This window comes from Drosophila kikkawai, chromosome 3R, assembly GCF_030179895.1.
Source record: "Drosophila kikkawai strain 14028-0561.14 chromosome 3R, DkikHiC1v2, whole genome shotgun sequence".
Classification (NCBI taxonomy): Eukaryota; Metazoa; Arthropoda; class Insecta; order Diptera; family Drosophilidae; genus Drosophila; species Drosophila kikkawai.
Window position 1 is genome coordinate 33391021 of NC_091731.1, and position 15147 is coordinate 33406167.

General features: G+C 41.9%; 2 protein-coding genes across 9 annotated transcripts; one reads left to right on the top strand and one right to left on the bottom strand.

The window, feature by feature from the left end:
* Window positions 1-361: 361 nt before the first annotated feature.
* Window positions 362-9194, top strand: LOC108073724 (phosphoribosyl pyrophosphate synthase-associated protein 2). 8 transcript variants are annotated; one of them, XM_017165478.2, is made up of 8 exons: window positions 362-477; window positions 6251-6487; window positions 6542-6830; window positions 6891-7057; window positions 8170-8226; window positions 8498-8615; window positions 8677-8823; window positions 8893-9194. In XM_017165478.2, exons 2-8 carry the CDS (start codon window positions 6291-6293, stop codon window positions 9049-9051), a joined length of 1134 nt encoding a protein of 377 aa, XP_017020967.1. In that variant the 5' UTR covers window positions 362-477; window positions 6251-6290; the 3' UTR covers window positions 9052-9194. The 8 variants fall into 8 exon arrangements, with proteins under 8 accessions (XP_017020967.1, XP_017020959.1, XP_017020964.1 ...); XM_017165470.3 differs by having other exon boundaries at window positions 387-683; XM_017165477.3 differs by lacking the exon at window positions 362-477 and adding an exon at window positions 1246-1465.
* LOC108073725 (cytosolic carboxypeptidase 6) lies at window positions 1936-4783 on the bottom strand. Its single transcript, XM_017165480.3, has 5 exons — window positions 4723-4783; window positions 3851-4416; window positions 3414-3788; window positions 2709-3072; window positions 1936-2636 (listed from the first exon to the last, which is right to left on the bottom strand). Exons 1-5 carry the CDS (start codon window positions 4781-4783, stop codon window positions 2032-2034), a joined length of 1971 nt encoding a protein of 656 aa, XP_017020969.1. The 3' UTR covers window positions 1936-2031.
* Window positions 9195-15147: the final 5953 nt, after the last annotated feature.

Sequence of the window (15147 nt, forward strand, 5' to 3'; positions counted from 1 at the left end):
TAATGTACGAGCTACCAGAGTTGCCAGACTCTTGATCCGAGCGACCAAATGTGCCAGATCGTCAATGCGTGGGCACCGGCGCTGCCAGACCTTTCGTGTATGCGGTTCGAGTATCAGATGTGGTTCGAGTATCGGGTGTGGATTTTTTAGGTGATCTGGCACTTTTGGTCGCTGGGACCGAAAAGTCTGGCAGCACTGTTAGCTGGGACCGAAAAGTCTGGCAACGCTGCGGCACGAACGACCAGCGTTGCCAGACTTTTGAGTCCCAGCGACCAAAAGTACCAGATCGGGAGATCTGAGTGTTTTCAATGTTTGAGTGTGCCCAGAAGCCGCAAAAGCGGAAATCTTCAATTTGGCAACACGCCAAGAAATGGTCCCTCTAAAGCAAACATCTGTTTTTTTTAATCCAATAAAAATAAAAATCTAATAAAATAAGGATTTCGTCGCAGTTTTCCGGCGAATTTCAATCGAAAAAGAGTAAATTGCGAAATCATTACTAGCTTTAAACAAGTGTGTGTGTTTGGGCTCTCTTCCTGTCCCTTTTGAACTCAATCTTTGAGCGTTTCTCTGCCGGTTCTACCAAAAAAAGACACAGAAAAGGTGTTAATTTCGAAATAAATCAATAAACGCCTGATAAATACAGTGAAATCTACCGAACTCAACATGCTGCTGCAGCGGAACAAGTAAAATATAATAAAAGCGGCCAATTTTTCGCTGTTTTCCCCCTATATTTCTGTGTTTTTATATGTATAATTTAATTAGTGTCTTGTGTGTGTGTGTGTGTGTTTGCTCCTTTTCCCACTGTATCCCTGTGTTTATCACCCATTTTCCCGTTTTCCACGTTTTTTTCCAGTGCCCACGAAGATTTTGGCCAGGTTGAGAGATTAAATGTTCAATTACACGTTCTGTTTGTCTAACCAATTTGTGTTGTTCAATTGCGTGCTAACGAGGCCCACACCACCCCCACCTCCCCCTTTTGCTGGAATTTGTGTTTGCATTTTATTTATAGCCCCAACGCCTTTGTTGTTGTTTTTCGCCGTTCTCGCACTTTGTTTTGTTCTCCATTTTCTAGTGCAGCTCTCTCTCTCTCTCTCTCTCACTCACTTTTCGCTCAAAAGCGGGAGAGAGCCAGAGAGAGTGCATATAAATCACTCATTTGAATTCGCCGTTCTCGCTTTGTTACTTCATCGCGCCCGTCCAGTTATCGCCGTGTGGCTTTTACGCCTTCTGTCTGTTTTGCGCTCCTCTCTGCCCACGACCATTCGCTTTTATTTATACGAAGAAATAACGTGAAAAAGTGCCGTCGCGGGGCTCCATATATTGATTCCGTGTTAATTGAAAGCGTTAATCAGTCCAGAAGCCAGCCTTTTCGGTCAGTCGCTCGCGAGTTCCGCTCTTATCAACACTTTTCGCGCGTGTTTCCCGTCGAGTGAGTGAGTTCTGTGAGTGGGAAAATCACGCAGAGGTATTTTCACCTATAGCCACTAAATACAGCTGATGTGGAGGTTATAGTTTACACGTATCGCGTCTGATAAGATAAAGGTGGCCCCGCAAATCCCGTTAATCACGCTGGAGTGCCGCGAGTGAGGGCCTCCCGCTCCCACTCACGTGTCGCCAGCACTCGCCTTCTTTGTTTGCTTGTTGTGGGTGTCGTCGTCTGCCCACTGTAAATAACCGCATTTATTTTGTGTGTGATATGCAAAGCTCACATGTCGCCAATTGAGCGCAGCTGGTTTTCTGGCTCACAGCCAAATTAAGAGCAAAAGGCAACAACAATGCCAGGGGCGAGATAAGCCAGCGGAACAACAACCCACTCACGCGGGGGGTTTCACTCAATCGCAAGACTTGTTGCCCAGCGTCGTGGAAAGAGGATGGAGGAAAGAGAGGTTAAAATAGTCTAATTAGGATACACAACGGGGAGTCCTTGCATTCTAATTGGGATACTTTCTTTTTATTAGAAAAACAAGCATGAAGCGTAGAAAAGACTGGATAATATCACTCTAATGGGCTCCTTATCAAAGGACACTTATTCTACCTCCGATCTGTTGCATCGAAGCTATTGGACTTCAGTTTCAGACTTCCTCTGGTCAGCTGATTCAGGTCAATGATGGAGAGATACGGCTTGGGAGGTACATTCACCGGCAAGGGAACCTCTATGGTGACCTGGGCAGCCGACTTCTTGCTCCTTCCTCCACCGTGGCCACCAGGTACTCCTCCTCCAGGATCACTCCCCGTTTTCATTGCCAATGCAAATGGCGAATACTGATCGTGAGCGGGATTCATGCAGGATCCAGCAGTGGCTGCTCTCCTGTAGTTACGATATCCACTAAAGCAACTGCTGCCCGGCGCCAAGGGACGAGTGGGCGAGAATCCTCCCTCATCCGAGGAGTTTCCTCCACCTCCAGAATCATAGCAGATACTGAGATTTGTGTAGGCAATGGGGGCATGGCAACGCGGCGTCTTAGGGCGTGGCTTGACCTCATAGCGTGTCTTGGAACGGGATCGGGAGTGATGGGCATGGCGGTTGCGCCCACGTCTCTTCCCTCGGACTTCTGTCACAATGGGCATGGGCAGGATGTTGATGAAGCGGTAGTACTGAAGCAGAGTCCTGGCCAGATTCCTGCCAACGCGGTAATCTTTAAAGGAAAGAGAGAATTTATAAGGAATTTTACTCTTTCTTATATTTCCTATCCAAAAGTCATACTCACATCCATCTTCGTTGTACAGGGAAATAGTCTTACCATCCTTGAGGTAGTGTCCTGCCATGGAAACCTCCAGAGTGTAGGCATTAACTGTGTCACTCAGTCTTTCGCAACTGAATCTCCGGATGCTGCCCGCCTTGCGCTCATCTGCATTGAACATGGTGTGATCCGCCACATAGTCTGGAGCATTGCTGGCAAAGAGTCGCGGGAAAACCAAATGCCGCTCGTATCTATAGACGTCTTCGTAGGTATTCCCATAGATAAAGCAGCCGTGCATGCTGCTGTTGGCATGCAAATCAATCACAAAATCAATCTGATAGGTCTGAAAAAAATATGGGGAAATTAGAAGAGGATCAACAATACTAAGCACCTTACAAGTACGCTCATAAAATATAAACCTTAATCGGAAGCTAGACTTCATATATCAACTTTACAAATTACCTGTCTATTTGATAACAAAATCTATCTATCTTTTCGACAATAATCTTTGATTTATTTTGAAAATATGCATCAAACGTCACAAGACGACTAGAAATGAAGAGTGCTATCAATGAATCACAGATTATATAGTAAATCAAACCAAAAAATGTGTCTAATTGATGACTAATTAGTATCAAACTGATAATAAGACCTTCAAATTTCTTTCTTTCAAACATTTTTAAAGCTTAATAGATTCTTGGAAGCTTAATAGATGGTACGACTTATACTCACATCTGAATTATCCAGTTCCTTTAGCATGCCCTTCACTGCATGCAATTCCGGCTGCGTGAACTCTGAACCAATGTGCCAGTTTCGATTCATATCCTGACCCATCAGATTACAGCGATTATTGCCGAGAAAGACCCCATCCGGATTCACCATGGGCACAATCTTGAAGACGAAATTATCCCTAAGGACGCCGGCAATGGGATGATTACCCACCAGGAACTCAATCAGACCCTGGCACACATGAGAGGCTGGAGCTTCGCTAGAATGCGACCGGCAAAGGATAACAATCACGCGGATAAAGCTACGGTCTAAGCGATTCGTGGAACGCTGCTTGTGGGTTACATGATCAATGGTCAGCAGGTCCACATTCCTATTTTGCTGGAATAATACAAAAGATTATGATTAATTTTAGCTTCAAGTTGGTTAATATCAATACTCACCAATGACTTAATGAGCACACATCGCGTGAACCTTTTATCCGCTCCTTGTCTAGCATCAATCACATTCAAATAGGACTGCAAGCGGGAGTAACTATATGGCCAGGCCAAGCAAAACTGGTACACATCCTCCTCCTTGTCAAAAATGAAGGCAAAACTCAGCACATAGTGACCCTGATGCATGGCCGATCGGTAAAAGAACACTTGTCGCTTGGGCAGACGCTGCCACTTGGGCCGGCTGGAGCTCTTTACGAGCGGCGTGAGTCCCGAGGCAAAGAGATTCCTGCTCTTGCTGATGTTTACAATGTTGAAGAGCACCCGCTGATCCTGTTTTACATTATCCACGGTAAAGTTGAACCAAAAGCGGAAGCGGGGATTGCAAGTATCGGGTCTTAGAAAGAGATCGTATTCGAATTCCCCTACTAGTTCAGCCTTGCCCAGATTCCCCGTTTCGAAGGCCGCATCGAAGCAGAGGTGACCTCTCTTGGCCTTACCGCTCTGACCTGGTGGACGGATGATAACCCTGGATACGTTGCCCAGACCACCTTCTCCATCGCTGTCTTCGCTATCTAAAAAGAAGAATTTAAACAAAGAGGGATTAAGCAAACTTTGTCCTTAAATAATAACACAAATCTACAATTTCTCTTCTAGTAAATTATTTATAAACAACCTGGACAAAAATAATTGAAAATCAAATTGATAAGAACTGAAAGTGAAATTACGCGATAGCTAAATATAAGATTGTGTTCTGTTGCAATAGTTTCCTAAGTTCTTGACCTTAGAAATTATAATCTACATTGACTATTTGATTATAAGTTCTTAACACTGTGCTTTTTAATCTCCTTAAACAGATCTTTCAGATCACTTTGTAGTACCATCTGAGCCGCGCTCGTACATGCTCGTATGCTGGAGCGGATCACAGGCAATTCCCAACATCTTGTGGCTTCTCCGCTAGTGCGTCTTTCTCGGGCAAAATTATACTTTCTTCTAATGCAACTCACCAGGCTGGAGTGGCCCTAATCCTTCTAGGTTTTCAATTCAGCTCAGCCTGTCATAACTTTCTTAGCCTGAGGTTAGGCGTAGCCTGTAGCCTGCTCCTCATCCCACCCAAGAAGCTATCTTTAAATCAGGGCCTCATTCTCCTCATCCTGATTGTTACCCTTCATGTGGCACATATGCGTGCCGCAAGTTTGCAATGCATTCGCTGCAACTGCCAACGCCTTCAGCTAGGCTTTGAGCAACTCGAGAAGTCAAATGTCTAAAATTGAATAGTCGCCTCGCGGTTGCGTCGGCCCCCTCAGACCAAGCCGAAGTTGAAAAGCCGGAGGCGAATGTCTTGGGGCTTGAAGGGTCTTGAAATAGCTTCATCAAATACTCTTACTTATCAAAGTATTACATTTGCTTGGAGGAATAGGATAAATAATAACTTTAGGTAGTTAATTTTAATGTCTTTTTGAACTCTGAAATAACTAAACCATAACTGTTCAAAAGTTAAGAAAATAACCCTTCGATGAAACTTATTTAATCAAATTTAAAGAGTATTCAAAATTGTCATATACTCATGCTATTTTCCATGATATTTTTTATCGCTGGCTCACATTTATGCCCATTTAACTTACCTGAGTCGCCCATGCCTTGGCTGAAGTGTTGACTGCCTCAATCCATGCACTTCTTCCGGTTTTGAGGCTGCTTCTCCTTGGAGTGGCGGCGTCGTTGGCTCAGTGACCCGGAGCAGGATCAAAAATAGAAATTCAATTAGCCAACACACGCCTCCTCCTTCTGGGTCGGCCGTCTTGGCCTTTCACTTTTCTCGAGGTAGTCGCGTGCGAGAGTTGGTTCGATCTGTATCTGCTAATCCTGGGCAGCAGCGGTCGCTTCTCGCCGCTTCCTCCGCGCCGACAGACTGCTGACTGCCTTGGAATCCGGGCTGCGGATTCCGGAACTGTGATTCTTCGCATGTTGGCACTTTGACGTTGCCACGCCACTCACGTGTGTCGCCCTGTCTATGTTTGGTCGATATTTCGCAGAAGTTTCCTTCGCGTTTCGTTCGCTTCGGCTGTGGTTTTACCATTCGCGGCGGGCACACACAGTTTCCACAAGCTGGGCAGCAACCGAGACGACGAAGGGCAGGACAACTAATTGCGTTTGCCGTTGGGGCTATTTGGTTCACTGGGGCTAATCGATACGTAACGTGGGAACCGTAACGACTGCGTGTGTGTGACTTTAATGGTTATGGCAAGCACCCCAACATCGCTTAACCCTAAACCCGAGTCCCCTTCAGGCTTAAAGCATGTCCAAACGCAGGTACCTAGCTATCTCATAACCCCCCAGTAAATGTTTTTGGTTTCTGTTTAAAATATCTTTAAGAATTCTGTAATTAATTCCGAATGTTATACCTTACAGACTAGGCAGCGTACGGCCACCGAAGCGTTGCAGGAGCGACATGGACAACATCTCCACCTCGGACATTGTCATTATCAATGGCAACTCGCATCCGGATCTGGCCAACATGGTGGCCGAGCGCATGGGCCTCAAGAATGGCGGCTGCTCCGTTTTCCACAAGTCCAATCGGGAGACCATTGTCGAGATCAGTGACTCCGTAAGAGGCAAGGACATTTACATTATCCAAACAGGCACTAAGTAAGAAGTAATTTAATAGTATATGAATTTTAAATGTAATATAACTTCTTTCAGGGATGCCAACAACAACATCATGGAGCTTCTAATCATGGCCTATGCCTGCAAGACCTCCTCGGCTCGTTCAATTGTCGGAGTAATTCCCTACTTGCCGTATTCCAAACAGTGCAAGATGCGCAAGCGTGGCTGCATTGTGTCCAAGCTGCTGGCCAAGATGATGTGCACCTCGGGCCTCACGCACATCATCACCATGGATCTGCATCAAAAGGAGATCCAGGGATTCTTTGACATACCGGTGGACAATCTGAGGGCATCGCCTTTTCTGCTCCAATACATTCAGGAGAGCGTAAGTACTTAAATTTAAATTTAATAAAAATTAATAATTATAAAAATATATCTTCTTTAGATTCCCGACTATCGCAACTCGGTGATTGTGGCCCGGAATCCTGGAGTGGCCAAAAAGGCCAACTCTTATGCGGAACGTTTGCGTCTCGGCCTGGCCGTCATCCATGGTGAACAGAAAGAGGCCGAAAGCGACGAGGTAGATGGTCGCTATTCTCCACCACCGACCAGGTGAGTTTCTATTTTATGATTTTGTAATTCCAACAGCAGGCCAACGCTGATGATCCTCTTCTTGAGTTCTCTTGAGTTCTTTAGTCGTGAGGATATTGTTTTGATTTCCAAGTCATGTTTTTTATATAATTTGCTGCCAGCTTTGTTTTGTTAGTTTTTTGTGCGTTTAAGGCTTCTTTTATGACTGAAGCTGCACTCATTTCGATTGATTGTCACTTTGCACTTACATAGATTTTGTTTCATTTGAATATCCTTGCAATTTGAGTCAGAAGCTTAAAAAGCAGTGAAGAAGCCATTTCCGACCCCATAAATCATATATATTCTTGATCAGCGTTAACAGGCGAGTCTTTCTAGACATGTCGGAGAAAATTTTTTTTTTTCAATTTTTTTTTTTCAAAATTTGATAAGGGGTTACATCGTCAAAATTCTCAAAAATCTTAATTTAAAAAAAATTTTTAATTAAGTATGCAGATCTATTAATCTTCTAAAAACTAACACAGAAATGCTTTCCGAATTGAATTTGATGCTTTTTTGGCTTAGTTATGATCAATTTTTGATTCGATATTATGTTCATATGACAAACTGCAAGTATATACAAATTTCGGCTTGCCGAAGTTAGTTTTCTTTCGTTTTTTTAACTTTATATCGTTCATACCTCGCTTTTTGAGTACTTAAATTATTTTTAATGCCTGAAAAACAAGAAAGTGCCGACCACTGTCTTAAATTATTAACTTATAAAGACTTTATAACATTGTTACATCTGCAACACATAGTAGTTATTTGAGTTTACAAAGTTTGTCTTATAAAAACGCACTTTCCCATTAAAGCTTGCTCATCGTTTTGTCATTTTTATCACTGCTTCTGTCCTGTGCCTTTTTGTTTGTACTTCACAGCCAAGGCAGAAAGACACTTTTGTAGATTTTCGAGCTGTTTTCCGCTAGTTATTATATTTCCGCTGTTATGTTTTAGCTCTTGTATTTATTTGTATGCTCCACTAAACTTGCCATAATAAAAACTCGACACTTGTTCGTGGTAATGTCAAAATTTTCAAAATCAAGCAAAGAAAACGAAAAAACAATCGAAATTTCTCTTTATTTTTGTGTTATATGCAGTGCGTATAGCAATTTATTAGGAAATTCAGTTGAAATGTGCTTACCAGCGATGCCTAGGTTCGTATTTTTTTAAACTATTGTTTCAATTTCAGTTAAATTTATGATTTTTAATCGAAAATGCCATTTGTACTTTTTCCCCCCGCCACCTCCCACAAACCCCACCCACCCACACGATTCTTCTCTTTTTTGGTTTACGATTACAATCCGAAATATACGAAATGCACCAACACCTTGCACCACATTGCACACCACTCGAACCACGATCCATGTGAAACTCTGCTGCCACACTAACCACTAGAAACTCTACTCCACAACACGCCCCGATCAGCAGCAGCAACAGGCAGCGCACCACCTCGGTGTCGGTGGGTGTGCCGGAGCATATTTGCAAGGTCAAGCCACCGCTGACCATAGTGGGAGATGTGAATGGACGCATTGCCATCATGGTGGTGAGTATAAGCTGGGATTTATCCAGATTTATGTGTAAACTAATCCCAAATTTAAATGCAGGATGACCTAATTGATGATGTCCAGGCCTTTGTGGCCGCCGCTGAAATGCTGAAGGAGAATGGAGCCTGCAAGATCTACGTGCTGGCCACGCACGGTCTGCTTAGCTCGGATGCACCGCGTCTGCTGGATGAGTCGCCCATCGATGAGGTGGGTTTTAAGAGTTCCTTTCTAGAAATATATATTCTATAATCTTATTTTTTCCTTAACTTCCCTTAGATCGTTGTAACCAATACCATTCCACATGAGATCCAGAAGCTGCAGTGCCACAAGATCAAAACGATCGACATCTCCATACTGATTGCCGAGGCCATTCGCCGCATTCACAACAAGGAGTCCATGTCCTATCTCTTCCGCAATGTCACGCTGGAGGATTGAGGAGCAGTTCCCTCCATCTACATACACACTCACACAGCCTCCCAGTTCATAGCTATTGATGAAGTCACAAAAAATAGTTGTTTATTTTGTTTGTTTTTCCCTTTGGAAACCATTTTTTGCTCAAATAAACGAATGATCCCACACACTGTAGCATACTTTTAGGGCTCCACTATAGAACACACCACACTACCCAACAAGTCGTTCGTTCATTGGCAAGCTAAACCCACTTACTTCTAGCTCGTAAGTCGTAAGATATGCCGAAACTTTGTTTAAAATAAAAGCTGAATGTACTCAAAAGAGTGGAAAGTTTTCGGTGCATCATAAAGGTGCTGTTGGGCAATTTATGGTTCCTTTAATTTATGGCAGTTCTTCAGCTGAGAGCCTCCTACCACCTAGCTAAAGTATCAACAAATCATCATGAGCAGGGCACTTGTACCCCTTAAGAAATTGCCATATTTGCATTCTGCATTAGCCTGACAGATGTCTCGCTTCGCTTTTTATTTGACAAATATTTTCGTTGCGGAAACGAGTGCATCCAAGAGAGATAAGATAGTGTTGCATCTCCGTGCCATTCCTCGTGACAAACTAAAAACTGGAGAATCCCGCTTAGACTAGGTATGTGTGCACAACTCAGACATAACATAAATCATGGTCCATTAATCAAGCAATCAAGATATGCCAGTACCTTATCTCCGCCCATATAGGGTGCCGAAGAGGGCAAATTTGCATTGCTAAATACCCGAGGAATGACTGAAGAATGCGGTTCTTGGCAGTGACGAGTCTGGAAAGGAACTTGGTCTCATTAAGACAATATTTGGGCTGGCCCAATGCCGTATATTTGTGAGGTCTCTGCCTAGGCCAAGTGCGATAAACCGGCGCCGTGTTTGCTCCCTGAAATCCAAACAGAAATCGTGTTTTATTGTTCTGCGTGACACTTACTGCCGCTGTTGCTGCTGCTGCTGCTTTACTATCGCAAACAATAATAACAACATATAATATAAAGCCCAGGTTATCCCACAAATCTCAGGCACCTGCCGACTGGGAAGCGACATAAACATGCAAATCAGGCCCTAGCCTCAACTCAGATCGAACGGGTATCTAGTTCCCATTTGAATTACCAGACTGACGGCGACTACAATGACGAGTCACGTGAAGCTGGCGCATTGCGCATACGCCATGTTAGCCCTGCTTTTGCTTTGGCGTGCATTGAACCGGCTTCCGTCAGGCGTTTATAGTAAGTCTATTAACAGTCCATCACTTGCAACTTTTAATGGAGTCTGTCGGCTCGATTGTTTTATCATTCCGTTGGCAATGCCAATTGTTTGTTTCTGATAAGTACAATTTGCTCTTTTTGTGTTTTTCCGCTTGTGTTTGCCTTTTTGTTTATCACTCCGAAAATTGATTTGTTAATTTACTCGGGCTTGTTGGCAACTCATTAGCACGACACTTTGGTGGGTCCATAAATTGATTGGCCCCAGTTTAGCACCTTTCCTCTTATTGTCTAATTTATAATGGGCCATAATCTGGATTGCACGCTTCCGCGGCTCCTGTTTTTATGTGGGTGTAATGTCCATAATGATTATTAGTTGCCCCGAGGGGGGGAATGATATAGATGTATATATCATTTGTTGAATATTCCGATGATTTGCGTTTTGTGTGGCAGAACGAATCAATTTCGCTTTGGGGGCGACAAAAACAAACTAGTCACACGACCTGGCCACTCCGCTTGTTGGTCATTTCAGAATTACCATTTTGATGATTTTGAATATGCTTTACATTTCAATAAGCGCCGTTAGGGGTACTCAGTAGAGAGGCGGAGAAATAATTCTTGGAATAGATATTTATTTTATTTGGTTTCTTTATAATTTATGTTTCGAATCATTTGAGTTTCTTTTCTAAGAAAATTGAATAATAAAATTTAAAAAAAATATACAGAAATGTTCACTTAACTTATTCTTATCTTCTATTAAATTTATTATTTGGATTATTAAACAATTTAATTTTAAAATAGAAAACAGATGAATAATTCTTTAAAAATATTTTTTTTTCTATACTCCCTATCATTTTTATTTAGATAAATTTATAAAACATCTAGAACAATACTCTATTAATATTTTATTATTGATTTTATCAAACAAACTACTTTTGATTTCCCCACAACTTTCGCCCAAGATAATGAGTACCCCTGATGTTTGTGTGGGTAAAAATATATACGATTTGCCAGATGCTCATTTGCTTTTGTATTTCTTTTTTTTCATATGAATATATATCTCTACATTTTGTTTTCTTCTGGCTCGGTCATGTGACCAAATTAATTCAGTTTCGTTGCCATTTCTGCGGTTATTGCCGTGATAAAAGTAACAACAAAAAACGAGCTTCTTTCCACAAAGCCCCACCTATCATCACCCCCGCCTCTGACCAACTCATCAACTCACCGGATCAAAGCGGTTTGGATCACGTGAGCCCGAAGACTACTGATGCCTCATTAAGACGGGGATTTTCAGGAGGGGCTCCTCTTCTTCTCAAACTCTTCTTGGTGGGATCAATCTGGGGTATCTGCCATTGAACTTGGTCCCTGACACGGATTCGCTTCCTCCTCCTGCACAGGCTGACCTCAGACGGGGCTCGTATATTCATTTCGATCATGATTTTGAATACCAGATCGACGGGTTTGAGTCACGTGAAGCCTTACGTAGGGGACTTTACACGCCTCAATGCAGTCCCCGCTTCTAGGGGGGATGGGATTAAAACGAGGCGGCGACTGATCGTCTTGCGTAATGTTTGGGATCTTATACAATTAACTGAATGCACAATTAACAGTTTTATTTGAGCGACGATTGTCATTCATTGCAATTGTTAAAGCTTAACTTTAACTTTGTTTACTTGCTTGCCTGTCAATGCAGTTTCAGATGTTGAGATACCAGAGGCACAGAGAGAAATGGGGGTAAAGTAAATTAAAACCAAAAATTTAAAGAGACTTTCTAGTAAAGATACTGCTTCAAGGATTCACTTAAATTTAATTATAATTTATTATGTTTTTTTGGGTTTAAAAACCTTAAAAAACATATATTTATAGCCTTAATTTTTCGGTGTACTTAAACACAGTTACCTACCTCTACGTGCTGTCCATATTTGATCATGAGGAGAACTGAGCCCAATGCATACAAATGGACATGCCTTTCCGACATGTGACCCTCAGGGAAAGATGGAGAGTTTCCCCTTATCAGACCTACCTTGAGAGATTTCACCGGCAAACAGATAACTGCCGAAATCTGGCCATGGCTTGAGGCTAATCTCACCCAAACTAGGCCGCCCACGCGCACCAAAGATTTATGCGGTCCACAGAAGGCATTTATTTGTTCCACCAAAAGACGACGATGTGATGATGGATGTGAAAAACAACCGCAGGGAGGGAAGAGAAGTTAAACATACAATTATCCGCACGCCAGCGAAATTAAAAGCAAATTAAATTTGCTCAAAATTATAATTGACTTGCTGGTGCTCGCTATGTACATTTAATTGTTGTCTAATGTGCTTGCCTCTCGTTACTCTCCCTCCCGCTGGGGATTTACGCTGCGTATGAGTAATGCAAATTGACCGCACAAGTGTTACATATATCCCTCAGCGACGACGGTGATTATGTGTCCGTCCGCCCAATCACCTGAACAAGTCAGCGACCTATAAATATTCATAACAAATGCCGCGAAAGTATCCCAGCAATGTGACTGGATCGGAGATCAGAGAGATCAATTGTTTTGGAGAATCGATACAGTCTACGATTGTGGTCAAAATAATATATCTTTGAAAAGCGGTGTTCCCTTTATAGGCTTATATTTCAGTTAACATCCACATTTACAAGTGATTTATATTCAATGGATGTCTATTTAAGGGTAATTTTATATAAGCATAGCATAGCTTTTCTTTCTGGTTTATTAATAAGGGAATAACTAACTTAATGACTATTCAAATCGTCTTAAAAATTTCCATTTAAATGATAATTCACCAGCTGAATAATAAATATTTAATACTCATAGTTTATGATTTAATGCTAAGTTTTTTCCCTCAGCTGTTGTATCAAAAATTCCCATAGAGAAGGGTGCTTGGAAGACTGCTTTAATCTAAGAAGAGAAAGGTGGGAGTCAAAGCATTTCCCTGTAAAATTCCATCCAGAGAAGGGCAACCAATCTTCGTTCACTTTGCCAAAGGTTGTCTGATTTTCATTAGTCTATTGGGATCGTAGTTCGTAACCTATTCTGCGCCATCGATCAGCCGCTTGACGCGTGTTTCCCATTTGGGAAGAGAGAGAGACTTGGACTTGGCAGTGGACTTGGTTGTGTGATTAATAGTTGGGCAGTATTTGAGCTGTGATTTGGGTAAGCTTCCAAACCAACTCAGCAGATGCCATGCATTCGGAGCGTGACGTCAAGGAAAACCCCGACGCACAAAAAAAAAACCCCCAGCCAGTTTGGGATTCTGCAGAATAAAGGCTTTGCATGCAAATGGGTCGATGTTGGGGGAATAAAAACCGCAACCAGAAAAACTCTGGCCCGATCAAAACAAGTCCGGAAACGCGGCTCGTTTCAGAGGGCTCTCTCGATTGTCTAAGGCAGGGGGAATTAAATATATTAAAAACTACAACACGTAATTGTTGGCTGACAGACAGATATGGACGGGCTAAGCGGTTAACAAACTGGTTAGAGGTGAGATGCCAAAATGGTAAATATCTGCAACTACTCAGCGGCGAAGTGGCGCTCTCGAGTCCCGGCAAATTCCGGCCATTATCACAGCCGTATAGTTGATTTATGGGTAACACTTTTCCAACTGATTTATATGCGCCCTGCTCCTATATGGCTGATTGATTTCCCGTCGATTGTCGCCAGGGGCTGTAAAGATAATGGGCTTCCAAAAAATTGGGTCTTTTGTTCGAGGAGAAATTTTCACTGCCTTCAAAATTAGTCTACATCACTTGGCCCCATCACTCATCCGTAGCGTTAATAAATATTAATACTATTCTGGCTAAGTGATAAAAAGCCTGAGAAATGTGCAAATCTCATGGGAAGATAAAATCAGTCCAACAAAAAAAACCTGTTGAGCCTGGCCTCCAAAGCTTAACAAGAAATCCAGGGTGTGAAAATCCAATCGATTAGCATGCAATAAAATATACATTTCTCAATTCGCATTGTTTTCCAATTTTATAATGGCTCTTCCCAAGCTTGGTGCCAGCACGTGCGGAAAAATCACCGCACAGCACTTTGCTGATTTTCCAAAGCAGAAAAGTAGCTGAGCTTGGAGAACGACTGGGGAAATACCCTACTTACCTCGATTAAATGATGTTAGAACATAATTTTTTTAATTAATTATACTTGATATTTTACACATTTCGAGGATAGCAGGAAATATACTTCATATGATATAAATTCATTGAAAATATTTCTCTTTAAAAATTAATATAAATTTTCTATGCAAGGATTAATTGTAGGTTAGCTATTATTATAAATATTGAAAAACTGTTAAAATTCTGTTCCATTAATAAACTAATTTTAATTACAGGATGGTTGATTGGTCTATATTTTGTATTTAACCCAGCAAATCAACTTATTGCCTGTCACTTACGAGATTTATAGCCATCTGAAGTCTAACTTGAACAAATAGGTTGCATCATACTATATTCATTAAAAATGCCATAAATAATTAAGTGTTAAAAGGGCAACAAAAATCTGCTAAAATACCTTGGAAAACACTAAAAACTAATTGAATATAAGACGCATATTAAATAATAAATACTTAAATATAACCTTTGTCATATCTTCCTTCTTTTTTCTGAAAAGTTTCCAATAGTATTAAAATTATAAAAATAATTTCATCAGGTTCAGAGTTTAAACCCAATTTAGACGTAAACATATTGGAGTCGTAGTTTCTTCTCTGCTTAAAAGCCTCCCACAAGGTGTTGTCTTACATGCTGGGCCTGTCCCCATGTTCATCCCACTTGGTAGGCTGCGTCATTTCCATTTCTTTTGGGCGGTTACACGACATGCCCGTCGCCAAGATGAAAAGCCCCGATCCGAACCGAGGTGAGGTTCGTAGAGAGCCGGTTTG